This window comes from Alternaria rosae (genome assembly GCF_020736505.1).
Source record: "Alternaria rosae strain MPI-PUGE-AT-0040 chromosome Unknown BKA58scaffold_1, whole genome shotgun sequence".
NCBI classification, from domain to species: Eukaryota; Fungi; Ascomycota; class Dothideomycetes; order Pleosporales; family Pleosporaceae; genus Alternaria; species Alternaria rosae.
Genome location: NW_025763570.1, coordinates 2,371,258 through 2,386,874, shown reverse-complemented (window position 1 = coordinate 2,386,874; position 15,617 = coordinate 2,371,258). Strand labels below are relative to the sequence as shown.

The window sequence follows — 15,617 nt, the reverse complement described above, 5'->3', positions numbered from 1 at the left end:
TGCTATTGTTAGGCCTTGTTGGCGGGGTAGCTAGCTGTGCGACATTGCTCGTGCGGGTCTCCCACAGCATCTACGCATGATGCAAGTAAATGTTGTCTTGCTACCACAGCTGCCATTAAGCGTTTGAGGTCTGACTGTAGTGGATATGGCTGCATTACCAAAAAAATTATTGCAGGAAGTTCAACTCCATTGGCCAAATCTCGCCTCAGGGTTAGACTTCACAGGCAGGACGGAATGATGTCTCGGTACCAGGAAGCAAGGGATCGCGTTTCCTGCATCAGCTGCGATCTAAAATCGGAGATATAATGCAAACCTTCCGCTCGTGGACGATATAAGGGACCAGACTAGATCGATAACACCGGCCCTACGCTCGAAGTTTAATGATTGTTTCGTGCTCGAACGACTCGGGTGACCTGTAAGAACGTGGAGTAGGTAAGTTTAGCCTTGTCCAAGCCTTGTTGTTAGCCGCCGATCTCTCGATAGTGCTAGATCTGGACGCGTGCAAGCGTGTGCGTTTGGGCTACGGCACACTGTGCGTTTCCCCAGACAAGGCGACCTTGGATGCTGGACGTAGTCGTGACGTTGGGTCCTGGAAATGCTGGAAATGTAGCCGAGACATGCTCAATGAACTACTTGAAACACAGGCATGCCACGCCGAGGTGGTTTCGCGGCGTGAAGAGCCTTGGAAGGACGAAAAGTGCAAAGCATGTGACAGGCCGTTTTTCCGCCCGGCAACGGTGCAGTCCGCAATGATAAGGAACCCCCGGATAACGAATGGGAGAGGTGCATGCTGGAGACACGGGTACCTGACACTGTCGACGCTGGATGTGCTGGGAGGGGCGCAGGAGGATTCGCTGGCTAGCAATGGCGCCGTTGGCCTGCAAGACCGACGTGGCTGTCCATGTCCCGCTGCATTTTCGATATTCGATACTTCCCGCAGCGCGCTGCCATGCACCGTACCGTCGTCCGATGTGTTGTTCCTGCGGCCTCGCTGGAAATGACGAGAAATGCTTCTTCTTGGGCATCGTCATGGACGTGGCTCACAGGCCGGGACCAGTTGCGCAGTGTTGGTCGAGAGATTGAGGGCAGGCCGCCGGTCGCCAATCACGGGCCTCGCGAAGCCAGGCAGCTGGGTGTGGGTGGCGTTGGTGCGTTTGCCAGGAGACGATGAGGCAGCTTTTAACGACAGAGCGTGAGGGTCTTTGAGCCGAGTAAATCGGCCTCGCCAATCAGACATGTAGTTGGCACAGCTGCTTTGGGTCCCAGATTTGAGCTCGGCGTGGTGCATCGGGGCACGCGCTGAACGACGTGACGAGCGGAGTAGCCAGCGTTCCGTGGTGGTAGTCGGACCAGGGTCGCAATTGCCCCGGGACAGAAGGAAGTTATTTTGAGATCGGCAGGTGCGTGGGTGGTCGAGGCTTCCAAGCCTGGAAGCCAGCCGGTTAGGAGCACGAGTCGATCTTACATCACTCAGGCTGTGGCAGCTCCCTTCTCCATTCACAATCGTTCGTTCGTTCGCCGTCCCTATCACTGTACCTACACCTACACGCCCGCCTTTCATTCCACGTCGAATTCACCAGCCGTTCGCGCCAAGTGCTACCCGTCGCCTCAGCCCGTTCAATATGCAGCCCAACCGCCTGTGCGCTCCCCGATAGTCTGCATTATCGCCCTCAGGCACACGCCCGCGCTCTCCTCGAGCTCGCGCCTTCATCGCGACCGCCGCGATTCAACCATCCACCCCCTGCTTTGCTTCTGGTCGCTGCCCTGGCGCCCGCGCAGCTCCATGTGGCTGTTTGGGCGAAGACGCAGAAAGGCCGCTAAATTCAGAGACGGACCCACCGAGGTTACAGACAGGAAGCGGCCTGTCGCAGAGCAAACCAGCACGATTCAGACGGGCAATGGGCCGCGACGAGGGCCCAGCCAGCGCCAGCGCCGGCGGAGAGGCAGTTCACGCTCTACCGCATCGGTACGCGACGTTGAAAAGATGTGGGTTCAGTCGAGCGCCGAAGACATCACAGCCCTGCCCAACCAGCACCGCCTGGCTCACAGCCCGCACCTGCGCCCAATAACCCACGACCACGCCGGCATCCCCTACAACTTCCACACCCACTCCCATTCCAGCCTGCGCAGGGATCCGCCCGCAGACTCTTCCCTGGTCCGCCGCAAGTCGAGCAAGAGGCGAAAAGAACATGACCACGTCCGCGAAGAGGAGATCCGCGCCATGTCATTCCCAATGCCGCAGAAACGTCCCGCCGCCAGCTCGGGAGGCATGCTCCGCAGAGACAGCAAGAAGGTCAAGGGCGTCCTGAACCACCGCTTCGAGCGTCCCACGTCAAACGTATCGCTGCCCCTCGAAAACTCCATACATTCATCCATGTCTGGCAATTCAGAGAACCGTGCCTTCCGCGTGAGCGCGCTCGACATGTTCTCTCCCCGCCCGACTATCCGCGTCTCCGTCGGCTCCAACCACTACGCCAGCGACCGCATGTCACCCAACACCTACAGCGACAAATCCACACGCCGACCCATTAGCAGTACAGATGAGAAAGCGAGCCGAAGGACGAGCCGGATCGACGACCTCGCCGACGAACTCGACGCCGGAGCACTTCGCGATATCCTAGAACGAGACAAGAGGCGGAGAGAGAAGAAGGCCAAGGCCGATCAGGAGCGGTTGCGCCGGAGACTAGAGCGCCGTGCAGAGAAACAAAATGCCATGGAAGTAAGAGGTACGCCTGCGACTCCCAGCAAGGAGGGCACTGGCATGGTCGGTCTCGGTATCGAGCGAGAGGTGCCTATGCCTATGGAGGATGTCCGCCCATCTACGCCGCCTCAGTCGCAGCGACTGGAGATGCCCGTCACACCCCGTGTTGAGTACAGTCAATTGCCGACGCCGTTGGAAAGCCCGACAGAAGACCCCGTTGTATCCGATGCCCGGGCTGTTCGTTATTCACGAGGCAGTGCTTCCGCACACGTACACACACGCGGACCTTCCAATGCTTCAATCTTGCCAGAACTCATCTCGGAGAAGCTTGCACATGACACACCTGTAGAATCTGTCGAGCATGCGCACGATCCTACTCGAAGCGGCTCGCTACATCCCGTTGAAACTGCCGATACCTTTGCCACGTCAAAACAAGGTTCCTCCACACGCCGGCGTAGCTCAGAGGGCAGACGTATGGGTGTATTTGCATCTCTTTTCCGAAGAGGCAAACGCAACTCACAAGACCAGGCACGGCCGACACCATCAGAGATCTCATTTTCCAACACATCGCGAGAGTCCATGTCTCGTCAGCCCCTCCCGCCTCACCTGGTTGGAACCGCCCCTCCTACTCAACCAATTCAGATCAAGAGACCTTCTAGCGTACCCCGACGAACAATGTCCAAATTCAGAGAAGACCTACCGGAATTCCCTCTGTCACCTCCAGATTCACGGGTGCAGTCGCCAGAAGTCCCTTCCACAAGCGTCATCGCCGCTCGCCGCAGAAGCCAGCAACCCTCTGACCTCCGTGTTGGGTCACTGCCCGGAGATCGCTCAGATTCTCCAGTCAGTCCAGGGGCGCCCATCAATGTCATGTCGCAATCACTCGCCTCTGTCGATTCCGAGGGATCGTGGCTTTCTGGTAGACCACCCAAGAGAGCATCGAACCGGTCGCAGATGCGCGCCAGTCTGACATCCTCAGCCCCGCAACGCAGTGACGATTTCAGTGCGTCCTACGAGGAATTAGGCATGGCGGACGATGAATACTTCAAAAGGCTAACGCCTCTGCCAGACCAAAGAGGTCGATCTCCTTATGCAAGCGATGATCGGGGACGCAAGGCTAGCAGCACGCTCATGACGCTAGACGCTGCTGCTGAGTCGGACGAGGAGGTTGAGCCCGCACCTGCGCAGATGCCGTCTGGCCAGCAAGAAGAATTTGTGCAAGGAAGTGTCGTTCGCCAGCCTACTATAATCCATCGCCGACCCCGCGTCAAATCGACTGAAGGCCTCCTCAGCATGTTTCTCGATGACACTGAGGATCCATCATCCAAGGTTGCCGACATGGGGCAAGAGTCACCAGACCCGGACTCACCTACGTCCCCAACGTCGGACACTGAACCAGTCATGCTACAGCGCGCTAAAAGCGTCGATCTCGGGAAGGGTCACGTTCGTCACCTCAGCGCTGGTTCCGCTAGGCTCTTGGACATTCAGAAGCGATCTAGTACACCAGTACAAGGCCGATCGCACAGGCTGTCCGGGCAAGAGTAACACTCCCATTTTCGATGATTGATATGTTTCAGGAACACGCATGCATGCCACGCCGCGCCACTCATTTTGCTTTCTTTTGTATTCTGTCGCTCCTTACCATTTCCTTGCATGTCTCTTCCAACTACGATCACTCATTTGGATTTCCTTACCTATATCTTGGTTTTGTTTTGGCTTGGCTGCATGCGTCTCTTGAACAAATCGACCCTTGGATGGATGTGCTCGCTCGGACTACCTACCTGCATTCGGATCGTCTTCCAGACTGCATAGCGTGGCGTTGGTGTTTGTTTCAGAGTTATTTTTTGGCATGTTACCACAAGCTGCCTGTGGCGGCTTCGGTGACGCCCCCATTTCCGGTTGTGATTTTTAGGCGTATTAGGAAACATCTGTAGTATATAGACGGGCTTGAGGCCTGAATTCGGGATTTGGATTGTCACATTGTATAACGTTTAGGGCAGATACCACGGGCACGGCGTCGAGAAGATGCTGCGTTCACCACTCTTTATGAGGAGACTTTAGTTTAAATCAGCTGTATCAGCTTTGTACTTTGTATCATCAGACCTGCATGATGCTTTCCATCGTGTTGTAACGTAGCGTGTACACCTTGTAGGCTACTGCAAGTGCAGTGGTGCAAGGAAATGTTAACCCGGCATGACATTTCGCGCGACACAAAGCTGATCGCTTTGACGAACACGATGCCGTGAATCGTGATTCTCTCGTACCCATTGCCGCATCTAACGTAGGAGATTGTTCAAGAGCAGGGGAAGCACATGCGCGTCGCCGTCGCCTTGCCAAACGAAGAAGGCAGGACCCTGGTGGGGCAAATCGGGCGGTCGGGCAAGCACGTCATCTATCATGGCAGCCCCTCTGCGCCGCGAGTGTACAGTAATCCACGCTTTATCATCATAACGCCAGACCTAGGAATCCTTTAGAAACCCTACTCCCTCAACCGTTCGATATACCCGCCGATATTTGAAATTGTAAGTACTAGGTTCCTATCTCCACCTGCTCTCCGCCCGCCATCACAGCGAATCTTCGATTTGCGCAGGGACTCGAACGGCTTTGCCGAAAAATAAGCGCATCAGAATTGTTATCGGCAACGGCGGCCAGTTCAATCCATCAGCCGAATTCTTTGAAATCGCCTTCCCCTGCTATCTCATTATCTTCTACATATACTATGTTTGCGCCGTCTTCCTTCCGAGCCACTAGAACACTGCTCACATCTGCGCGCCTGCGAACAGCTATCCACCCCACATCGACCGCAAACCTCTACCGACCACTCTTTACCCAAAAGTTCTTCTCCAACACCGCCAAAATGAGCGACGAAAAGCAGGGTGTACACAACCTCATGAAGTGAGTCATTCCTATCGTATCTCATATGAAATGCGCGACGTCATAGACCATCGGCATGCGCTGACGCGACGGCATCGTAGGACGAGCGACTTCGAAGAGGCCCTCGCTGTAAAGGACACCCTCATGGTCCTCGACTGCTTCGCGACATGGTGCGGCCCTTGTAAAGTGATCGCTCCCCAGGTCGTCAAGTAAGTGTTCGCACTGCCCTGGCAGCTAGCCGCGACTAACCGTCTTCTAGGTTCTCCGAGAAGTACCCCAGCGCGCGCTTCTACAAGCTCGACGTCGACGAACTCGCCGAGGTTGCAGGAAAGCTCGGTATCCGCGCCATGCCCACCTTCATCCTTTTCAAGAACGGCGACAAGGTTGCCGAGGTCGTTGGTGCCAACCCCAAGGCCCTCGAGACCGCTATCCAGAACAACCTCGAAGCATAGAGCGCACAACCTAAGACGCCCCGCAAGCACCGACGATCGCGTCCAGCACCAGACTAGGCTTGGACATTGGATAGACGGATACTGTTATGCTGAGGGTTTGAATCGTGGGCAACAAGCGGGGAAGTAGCAACGTGATAATATCCTCCAATATCAACTGCTACAAACATTTTGCACTGTACCGTCTGAGACCCAAGCACTGAAAGCGATGACTCGCAAGCTCTCAGTTCATCTCCACACTGCTTTTCCGCCCATCTTCCATGTATCATGGTTCTGCAGATGATGCGCTACTCCCCTAACTACTCCAAACGTTATACTGTCCCATTCTTCATCGCTATTGGTAGCACCTAGGTCAGAGTTGGAGATACCGTTCAACTTCCCGGCTCCCACGCAATGGTGGTATGCAGAACAGTATCGTTTAGATGGCATGTGGAGGGGTAAAAGCTGTTCAGCCGCAAGCATTGCAGGCTGGGCTATGTGAGCGGTAGCATAATGCATGTAAGAGTAGCATTGACTTCAAAGACTTTTGCTCGATGTGAATAGCAACTACCAAGAATGATCGGACAATGAATGTTTATAATTTAGCTGATGGAAATGGAAGGTCGAGGCTTGAGCCACAGGAGAAGGCATTGCTAGAGCGCTAGTGAGGTCACCAGACTCCTTCACCATTTTCACACATCGTGATTGTATGGGGCATTTACCTGCATTTCGATCTCTATCTTACGCGTCGCGGCTCTGGCTGGCTCGGTATGCAAACTAGACTGTGTATAGAAACCGGGTGTGTTCGCACAACATCAGCGCTTGCCACAGCTACTTCCTCCTTCGAGGGCACCTCAGCTTTGTTCTAGCCATAGCTTCTCAATAAAGGAACTGCCCGACACATATCACCAGTTTGCACTTCGGTGCGTCAGAGAGGATTACTTGCGACAAGGAGAGCACATCTAGTACAACCTCTTTGTCCGCTCGCAAACTTCTTAATTCTGGGGACGCCCAAACTTTCGTTCATGACGAAAGGGACATAAGTCCTTCACGAAACGCTTGACGCGATCGCGCTTTGAATTCCTACGCTGCACACCTGATACTCGCTGCAAACCACCTAGAGCCGGCTGGTACATGTCACTGCTGATAGTCGGCACACGTACAGATGTGCTGTGATGCTCTGACATTGATGGTTCGTGTTCAAGAGATGGTGCGTGTGAAGGGGCGATAAGCTCAGACCGCGCGCGTTTGTGCTTTGGTTTCTCTTGTGATATACGTGAAGTTTTGGCGGCGGTAGCAGCAGTTGTGTAGTGTCGTTTGGGAGCGGCCATTGATTGCTGAGACAGACCGCCTAGATGTCCCTCTTTGAGACCTTCCGGGAGATATGGGTCTGGCTCAATGACTGGAAGATCTTGATCCGAGTTGTACTCTTCGGTCGGTGGTGCAGGGAGTGGATGATTGGAACGCAGGAAGTCTTCTGCCGTTGGCTGACGAAGAGAACCACTGCTGTTACCCTGCATCGCGCCCTTGGAATGGTCGTCCGTATCATGACCGTGTAAGGGGTACGGTGGTGCTCGTATAAAGCCATATTCTCTTCTTTTCCTAGCCATGATTGACTCAACGTACTCATTGTGGTCGGGCATATTAATAGACTGTTGCTCCCTAAATTGCATGTCGCTCATGAAGATATTATATGGGTATGTCAGCGGTTGTGGTTTGCCAAAGTCGTTCTCAGCGGCGGTCTCCCGATGATAATGGGATCGAATACCATCACTAGAAGTATACTCCCACGTGTGCTGCTCTGCATACATAGTCGGCCGAGTGATAGCAGAGAAGGTTGGCGATGCCTGCACTGGAAGTGATGCTGTCGATTGTACGGACGAAGAGCCTTCTAAAGGCGCTTCTCGCGATGGTATACTAGTACGTGATGAGGGACATGGGGCTTTTGCTCTCGTATCCATGCTTGATGTTTTCGTTGTCCTTACTGCATGTCTTGCTCGCGTCAATCTTCGGGTTTGTCGTGGTGACGGAAACGGTCTTAAATCTCGGCTCATAAATTATCTGAGTTGAGGGTCAAGATCAGGTACGCGGAACAACGACTTGCTGGGGGACCGAATGCACTGTGAGGCAGTGTGGCACAGCGACAACACCATGAAAGCCTGTTATTATCGTGGCAAGCCTAAAGAAGCGGGCGCTGTTGATAACATGATAGAATTCACAACCATCGAGTTCATTGGATTCACTGCGTTCCAGTACTCCAGACACCAGAACATGAATGTAGTTGCCGCTCACCACATTCATATTAACTGTAGATTCTGCATCTGACCAGCAGCAGCTGAAGTGTCAATGATGAGCATACGCCCCATGTTACATACTAACATTCACAAGTCGCCCCCGCTTTGATATGAGTTGCCGACTTGCAGGGCAGAGACGCTGCCAACTTCGTCTTCCACAATCATACACGATTTACCTCTGCCTACGATGTACTCAATACTCGGCCAAAACCCTGTAACTCCCAATCGCACTGCACCGGTTCCTGCTACCAGCACCCGGTGGGATAACGCTCGAGAGTATAGGCGTAGGGTGCAACGAGTGCCTCAAATAGACCCTCGCTCTGATGTCTCGATCCCAGATGTAGAACAGCATGCCGAATTCTGGGTACGAAAGCTCGTCCTGGCCATGATAAATCTCGAAGACATCAAAGATTCCGAAACTTCAAGCGCAGCCAGGATGTTTCGACCGGAAGCTTACGACTCTCTATTGCTCGAGGCGACGTGTCGCGAAATCTTTTCAGCTCTAATCGACCGGTGCAAGAGCGGCTTCCGAGGGCCAGCGCAGTTCAACAAAGCCCTGAAACCCCACCGGGGTCTCGAGGCAGATGCTGACGCTACATGCGCAGAGCGCATGCAGAATGTAGTAAATGCATTGCTTTGGAATAAAAGAGTTGCGAAAGACGTGTTGTTTGAAGATTGGAAGATTCGGCTGCTTGTAAACCATCCTTTGGCGTACGATAAGGAGAAGGATTCGCAGAAGGGCTCGAATGATCAGCGGAGAAAGAGACTGGAATCTGAAAGGGAGAAGCTGAGGCAGACTGAACGAAAGTTGCTTGCTTATCGCTCCAGTCTGGAACAGTCGTAGTTGCAGCCGTGGATGAGCGAAGTGGCGGATAACACAGGACCATCGAATCAACTTAACGTGAATCAAGTTAAACAGCGAACATGTAAGCTTTACCAGTATGATCGCAAACTTCCCAAGCAATTATCAGAAGTGAAAGACGTACCACCCAGTCCACTGTTGGTCCTTGAGTCAGGAACATGGCCCTAAGTCTTTGCCATGAGTGCGAGGAACTTAAACTTGCCGTAAGAACTTCACCACTCTCGATCAGAACTCATGATCGGTCTGCGATATGTCCCTTCAGTAGTGCCTGATAGATGAACATTGCGCAGCCCTGAAGGTGCATGCGGAAAGAGAGGGGCCAAAAGCCAAAAGCTGCTTAGTCCGTGCGGGGCGTGCTGGGCGCTCCCACAAGGGCACCGCGACCTCCCCAGTCTTCGCCTTTCTTTCAGGATGGTAGTAGTTATCCCGATGGTTTCCTTCATGCCTCCTTCCTTGCGTCTTAAGGCCTGATGATACAGAGCGACGCAGCCGTCCGAACGCGTCGGTCATTGACAGGCTAACTTCGGCTCAACCAGACCACCGTGATGAAGGCTTCGTTATGCCCAGGAGCAGTAGCAAGACATGATGGGCGCTTTCAACATTCTCGAGGTCGCTTGGGCAGTATTCACCGGAGTAGATCTTCAGGATAAGGGTTGCCACATTGCTTGATGAGGAAGGTCGCGATGTAGGGTATGTCAAGATATTGTCAGATCTTGGATGTTCGACCGTCTTGGTTTACTATCAGGTGGCCAACAACCCCTTCATATCTTATTTTGCTTTTCATTGGGTGCTATCTGCTTGGCCCGGCATCGAAATGCCTGCCAAGATCAGGTCACAAACGTTCAAGAACGGCGCAGCCGTTAGCATCGCTCGGCGCCAACCGCTTATCCGAGATACCCAGAAATCCAAGAACGTAAGATAGAATTCGAGCGAGTGCCGTGCGCCTTGCACAGACTTTTATCTCTGGGCGATCAAGGTCCTGGAATGATTGTCTGGTGCCGAGACCGTTGTGAATGGTAATACAGTTCCACGACTTTGCTAAATGAGGCAGCTCGAAATTCGAAGGAAGATGACTTAGAGGTTTATATAACCCAAGGAATAGGCCTAAGTATTGGAGACGACCACCTTCTCAGCTGCCGCCATGTCTACAGGGGCAAATCTCGAGATCGTTGACGCCGCATTGGCGAATGCACCTCGTCTTCACAACGACACACGGGGCAGTGCGAGCTTGGAAAAGCACGACAAGTTTGTGTCAACTTCCGAGAGCCTTGTTGGCCCTAATGGCGAACAATACCCTACCGAAGAAGACTGGGGAAAGCTTCGTCGTGTGTATGGTAAAGTCAACTGGATGAGTACGTACATCTTTTCTACGGAGCCTTTATGTACCATGCGCTAACACACCATTCCACTACTAGTCTACGTCATCGGTATTGTAGAAATGTGCGAGCGTTTTGCTTACTACGGAACGACTGCGGTCTTTGTCAACTTCATCCAAAGAGACCTCCCCACTTCAGGACCCTTCCCTGAAGCTGGCGCTGCCGGCGACGGTCAACCAGGAGCCCTTGGAATGGGCCAGCGTGCTAGCACAGGCCTTGTTCAATTCAACTCATTCTTCTCGTACATCATGCCGCTAGTGGGTAAGCGTAATCTTTGTTCCCGAGGAAGCATTGTACTGATTCTTTTCACAAGGCGGTTGGGTTGCTGATGAATACTGGGGCAAATTCAAGACGATATACTTCGCCATTGCCGTTGCTACACTTGGCCATATCTTGATTATCATTGCCGCAATCCCTCAGGTCATGGGGCCAAACCCCGAAGGAGCTCTTGCCTCGTTCATTCTGGGCCTGATCCTATTTGGCACCGGTGTGTAAGTGTCTCCGTACGGAACGCACTCAGTCCATATATTAACCACTTGCAGAGGCTTTTTCAAATGCTGCATCTCTCCGCTCATTGCCGAGCAATATGAGGCCAGTCACCCGCGAGCTTTCATTCGTACTGAGCCCAATGGTGAACGGGTTATAGTCGATCCGGGCATCACATACTCCCGAGTATACATGCGTTACTACCTTCTGATCAATGTTGGTGCGCTGGTAGGCCAGGTCTCTATGGGTAAGTAATATTCAATCAACCGTGCGATGCGGTAGCTGACGGCTATTATAGTATATGCCGAGAAATATGTCGGTTTCTGGCTCTCCTTCACGTTACCAACTATTCTCTTTGCTCTTTGCCCGCTCCTAATGGTCACTCTCAGCAAGCACTACGTCAAGAAACCCCCACAGGGTGATGTGCTGGTCAAGTCCATGAGAACATACGGGTTGGTTCTGAAAGGGCGCTTCTCGCTCAATCCCGTGCGTACATGGAAGAATCTCTCTGATCCGAACATTTGGGACGCTGCAAAACCAAGCAAAGTCGCCAACAAGCCAGTATGGATGACTTTCGATGACGCGTGGGTGGACGAAGTTCGACGTGGCATCAAGGCCTGTCAAGTATTCTTCTGGTTGCCCATCTTTTGGCTGCCTTATGGTCAAATGTGAGTATCATTGGTACATTGGATGCACGTAAGACAAGCGCTGACCGTCTTCAAGGACCAGTAACCTGGTTTCGCAGGCGTCCACCATGAAGCTCAATGGTGTACCAAATGATGTGGTTCATAACCTGGTATGTTCTTGACACCTAAATACACTAGAGAAAATTTCTAACGCGAATCGCTCATAGAACCCATTCACGTTGCTGATCTGCATTCCGATATTCGACAAATTCATCTACCCGAGGCTTGCCCACTGGGGTATCAACTTCACACCATTGAAGAAGATCCAAGCTGGTTTCGTCTGCGCTATGCTTTCCATGGTGGTTGCAGCAGTCATCCAACACTTCATCTACCAGAAATCGCCTTGCGGAGAGTTTCCAACAGACTGCGATCAGCCCCCGGATCTCTCAGTGTGGACTCAGGTCCCTGCATACATTCTCATCGCATTCTCAGAGATCTTCGCTAGCATCACGGGACTTGAATACGCGTTCTCCAAAGCACCGAAGAACATGCGATCCTTGGTGACTGGCATGTTTTGGTTTACGCATGCTTTCTCGTCTGCCATCGCCCAGGCCTTCGTGCCATTGGCTGGTGATCCATTGCTCGTGTGGCTGTACATGAGCATTGCCATCCTTACATTCCTTGGCTGGGTCGGTTTCGCCTGGACCTTCCGAAGCTTGGACCGAGAGAACGATGAACTTGACAAACTCCCAGAAGGTGGCTTCCAGTCTAACGCTGAGTACACCGCGGCGAAGACTGAGAACGTGGAAAAAGCTTGATCTCAAGGGCATCGCTTACTGTTCAATACTCAACATCTCTGCTGGACTGCTACATAGCTTTGTGAATGGTAGAGGACAATTTTATACTCGATGTGAAGCTCAAAGCTCTTGTCGCAGAGAGCACATCGTGTTGTGCTGGGGATTGAATATAGCTTCGCGCGATAGGGTTCTGAATTCTGGTAGGTTTAATAAGAGTCACCCTACATTGCCATGTACCTGTTTCTGGTGTTTTTCTCTTTACTTCGCCATCGCCTACATGGGTACTTCTATGAGCCCTACGCGAATAGGCGGTTTTGGTGTTGACATGTTCAAATGTGACATTGAAATTCGCCCCGACCTCATGTTGGAATACATAGAAGCAGAAGCAGGGGCCATGATTGAGAATGATAAGGCAGCATCCGATAGCCTTGCTCCGCGGAGGCTACCGAGGCTTCCGACACCGTCACGACCACGCACGCGTCTACCAAAGGCGAGCAGTGGTTTTTCACCATGGCAAGGCTCTATCGTCAGAAGATCAATGATTCCACCTTAAGACGGAGAAAAGGACACTCAAGTGTTGATGAAGTCACTCTCAAAACAAGTGTTGGTCACGTTCTCGCGCGCACATCACGTAAAGGTAGCCACCTTCATCGGTGGGGTTCTTGCAAAGTATAGTTCAAGCATAACCAATATTACAATGCACAGTCCCGTCCATACTATCGTGCCTTCAAAAAAAAAAAAAGGTCGCGATATGAACACTTATTCCCGATGGCATACGTCAGGTCCGTCGCCTTTTTAGGGAAAGCGCTGTCTCGGGGAGCATGGGCGACGCTAAATCCAAGGCTCTAGCCATGAACACATCAAAAAGTCTCCAGCGAAAACCCACTTTCGCATCTCCCGTCACAAGCATTTTGAAAAGGGCCCAGTTTTAAAACATAGCGTTTGCTTATGTGTCGGAGGGTTCCTGTACTTTCCGGTGATGGCTCATAGGCGTCACGTCACGGAGATAAAGCCCGTGGCGGTTTCTCAAGCTCCTAAAAGTCGCGAAACCATCTCCTGGTTAGACCCTATAATTTTTAGCTACCTTTTTTCCTATCATGGCATTCTTTTTACAGTACAGAGCTCTCCAAAGACATGTGAAGGAAGAATTACAACGCGTAACTGAAGTCTCAGACCCACTAACTGCTCGTACTGCACGCTCGCCCAACGAGGCACATGGGTTGGGGGATTCAGCGTTACCTAGTGAGCTGGAAAAAGGTGAACCGTTTACTCGGATTCCAGGCATTACGCTGAGAGAAGATTGTAACAACGAGCTGTATTACCAGGTTGATTGGAGCGGGCCTGACGATTCACACAACCCGAAGCAATTCTCAACCCTACACCGTATTGGTGCGACATTACTGGTATGCCTTGTCGCTTTCGTGGCGACTCTCGCATCTTCCATCGATTCTGCAGTGCTCGCTAGAGCGTCTGCCGAATTCGGGGTTTCGGAAGTAGCGGAATCATTGGCTACTGCACTCTTTTTGGTAGGCTTCGGTCTTGGAGCTCTTCTACTGAGGTAAGACTTGACTTGATGACTTGAATGTGACTTATAAGCTGACGACGTATCTTTACATTTATAGCCCGCTCTCGGAGCTCCTCGGACGATACCCAGTCTATCTTGGCTCGCTCCTCGTCTTCGCATGTTGGACTCTAGGGTCTGCTTTAGCCCCGAATTTTGGTGCCCAGATTGTCTTCAGATTCCTAGCTGGTTTTTCTGCTAGTACTCCTCTCACGGTTGCAGGAGGCTCTGTGGGGGACCTATGGAGTCCAGTAGAAAAGACATTCGCCTTTCCACTGTTTGCTATACCTGCGTTCGGCGGACCAGTCTTGGGTGAGTCTTTCGTTTTCAATATGCTTCTCTTCGGCCTCACTAACCACACATGAAAATAGGTCCAGTGGTTGGCGCTTACATCGGCTACGAGCAGGATGTCAGCTGGAGATGGACCGAGTGGATAACACTGATCTTGATCGGAGTAACTTTCACGCTGATATTGCTTTTCAAAAGAGAATCATTCGCGCCGCGTCTCTTGCACTACAAAGCTCATCATTTCCGGAAGTTCACAGGGAACAATCGTTTCCTCACTGCGACAGAAGCATCACATGGCTCTATCGGCGAACTCTTATCCAGGTCTTTTCTTCGACCGTTCCTTCTCTGCACGCAGCCAATCGTCATGGCTTTTACACTTTACTTGATGATAGTCTACATCATATTGTTCACATTCTTGGATGGGTATGTGCCTTTTAGAGATTGCAAAACGGCAAATGCGAAGAGTACCGTTAACGTTCTTGCAGCTACCCTTACATCTTTGCGGAAACTTTCGACATCAATGAGGGGCTCTCCAACATCTGCTTCGTTGGTTTGTTCATTGGCATAGCTCTTTCCGCGCTTCTTGTTCCAGTGGCATACCACCGAACCGTGCGACAACTCGAGAAAGATGGAGACGATGGCTCTGGCAAAGCTATACACCGCGAATCGAGACTGCTTTTTGCCATGATCGGAGCACCTGCACTGCCTGTAGGTCTCTTCTGGATGGGGTGGACTGACTATGTAAGTATACGCTATACCTGTCTCTCTCACAATATCCGTCCAGAAGTCTAACCAACTTTAGGCTTCGGTCTCTATATGGTCGCCTCTAGCGGCGTCATTGCTCGTTGGCTTCAGCAACATCTGCATCTTCATGTCCGCGTACATGTACATCATCGACAGCTATGAAGCATATGCGGCATCAGCCTTGACATTTGTCGCGCTGGTGAGATACATTGCAGCTGGTGGGATGACTGTTGTTGGAATTCCAATGTACAGGAATTTGGGGACTCATTGGACTTTAACCTTGCTTGGTATCATCAGTGTCATAGCACTGCCGATTCCTTATGTACTTTACCGCTTCGGGCCAAGCCTCCGGAAACGCAGCAGGTGGGCGGTACAATAAGGCTCATAAGGTGTGCGAGATGGTGGTTCTTGTGTCAAATCTAGACGTGACAGTACGCATAGTCTTGGGTAACAGTAGTCCTCTGAACAGGCATGTTCTTGCTGCTTGATCTCACAGATTTTTACAGGTGGACGTGATAGTTCGAGTAATGAGAGGCCATGGCTCGATACCAAAATAAACGCTCGGATGAAGAGGCCTTAC

The 15,617-nt window shown here is 52.0% G+C and overlaps 6 protein-coding genes across 6 annotated transcripts; 5 read left to right on the top strand and 1 right to left on the bottom strand.

The window, feature by feature from the left end:
• Nucleotides 1-1,783: 1,783 nt before the first annotated feature.
• On the top strand, nt 1,784-4,246 carry BKA58DRAFT_303264 (uncharacterized protein; the record flags this gene model as incomplete). The annotated part of the gene is made up of 1 exon (XM_046166962.1): nt 1,784-4,246. One exon carries the CDS (start codon nt 1,784-1,786, stop codon nt 4,244-4,246), a length of 2,463 nt encoding a protein of 820 aa, XP_046031074.1.
• A 1,174-nt stretch (nt 4,247-5,420) lies between these two features.
• BKA58DRAFT_407465 (thioredoxin-like protein) lies at nt 5,421-6,027 on the top strand (the record flags this gene model as incomplete). Its single annotated transcript, XM_046172029.1, has 3 exons — nt 5,421-5,596; nt 5,677-5,784; nt 5,835-6,027. 3 exons carry the CDS (start codon nt 5,421-5,423, stop codon nt 6,025-6,027), a joined length of 477 nt encoding a protein of 158 aa, XP_046031073.1.
• A 971-nt stretch (nt 6,028-6,998) lies between these two features.
• BKA58DRAFT_433959 (uncharacterized protein) lies at nt 6,999-7,814 on the bottom strand (the record flags this gene model as incomplete). Its single annotated transcript, XM_046173236.1, has 1 exon — nt 6,999-7,814. One exon carries the CDS (start codon nt 7,812-7,814, stop codon nt 6,999-7,001), a length of 816 nt encoding a protein of 271 aa, XP_046031072.1.
• A 495-nt stretch (nt 7,815-8,309) lies between these two features.
• BKA58DRAFT_15056 (uncharacterized protein) lies at nt 8,310-9,437 on the top strand. The gene has a single exon (XM_046164772.1). It carries the CDS (start codon nt 8,485-8,487, stop codon nt 9,139-9,141), a length of 657 nt encoding a protein of 218 aa, XP_046031071.1. The 5' UTR covers nt 8,310-8,484; the 3' UTR covers nt 9,142-9,437.
• An 863-nt stretch (nt 9,438-10,300) lies between these two features.
• Nucleotides 10,301-12,660, top strand: BKA58DRAFT_464174 (peptide transporter PTR2-A; the record flags this gene model as incomplete). The annotated part of the gene is made up of 7 exons (XM_046174900.1): nt 10,301-10,511; nt 10,575-10,796; nt 10,849-11,026; nt 11,078-11,268; nt 11,320-11,689; nt 11,745-11,817; nt 11,875-12,660. The coding sequence occupies 7 exons, from the start codon at nt 10,301-10,303 to the stop codon at nt 12,463-12,465; spliced, it is 1,836 nt and encodes a 611-aa protein (XP_046031070.1). The 3' UTR covers nt 12,466-12,660.
• Nucleotides 12,661-13,318: 658 nt separating this feature from the next.
• Nucleotides 13,319-15,416, top strand: BKA58DRAFT_446628 (benomyl/methotrexate resistance protein; the record flags this gene model as incomplete). The annotated part of the gene is made up of 5 exons (XM_046174196.1): nt 13,319-14,002; nt 14,067-14,317; nt 14,377-14,716; nt 14,779-15,034; nt 15,096-15,416. Exons 1-5 carry the CDS (start codon nt 13,542-13,544, stop codon nt 15,414-15,416), a joined length of 1,629 nt encoding a protein of 542 aa, XP_046031069.1. The 5' UTR covers nt 13,319-13,541.
• Nucleotides 15,417-15,617: the final 201 nt, after the last annotated feature.

Bases quoted from the DNA above. Each gene is read 5' to 3' on its own strand.
- BKA58DRAFT_15056 (XM_046164772.1), top strand. From the start codon at position 8,485: ATGTACTCAATACTCGGCCAAAACCCTGTAACTCCCAATCGCACTGCA.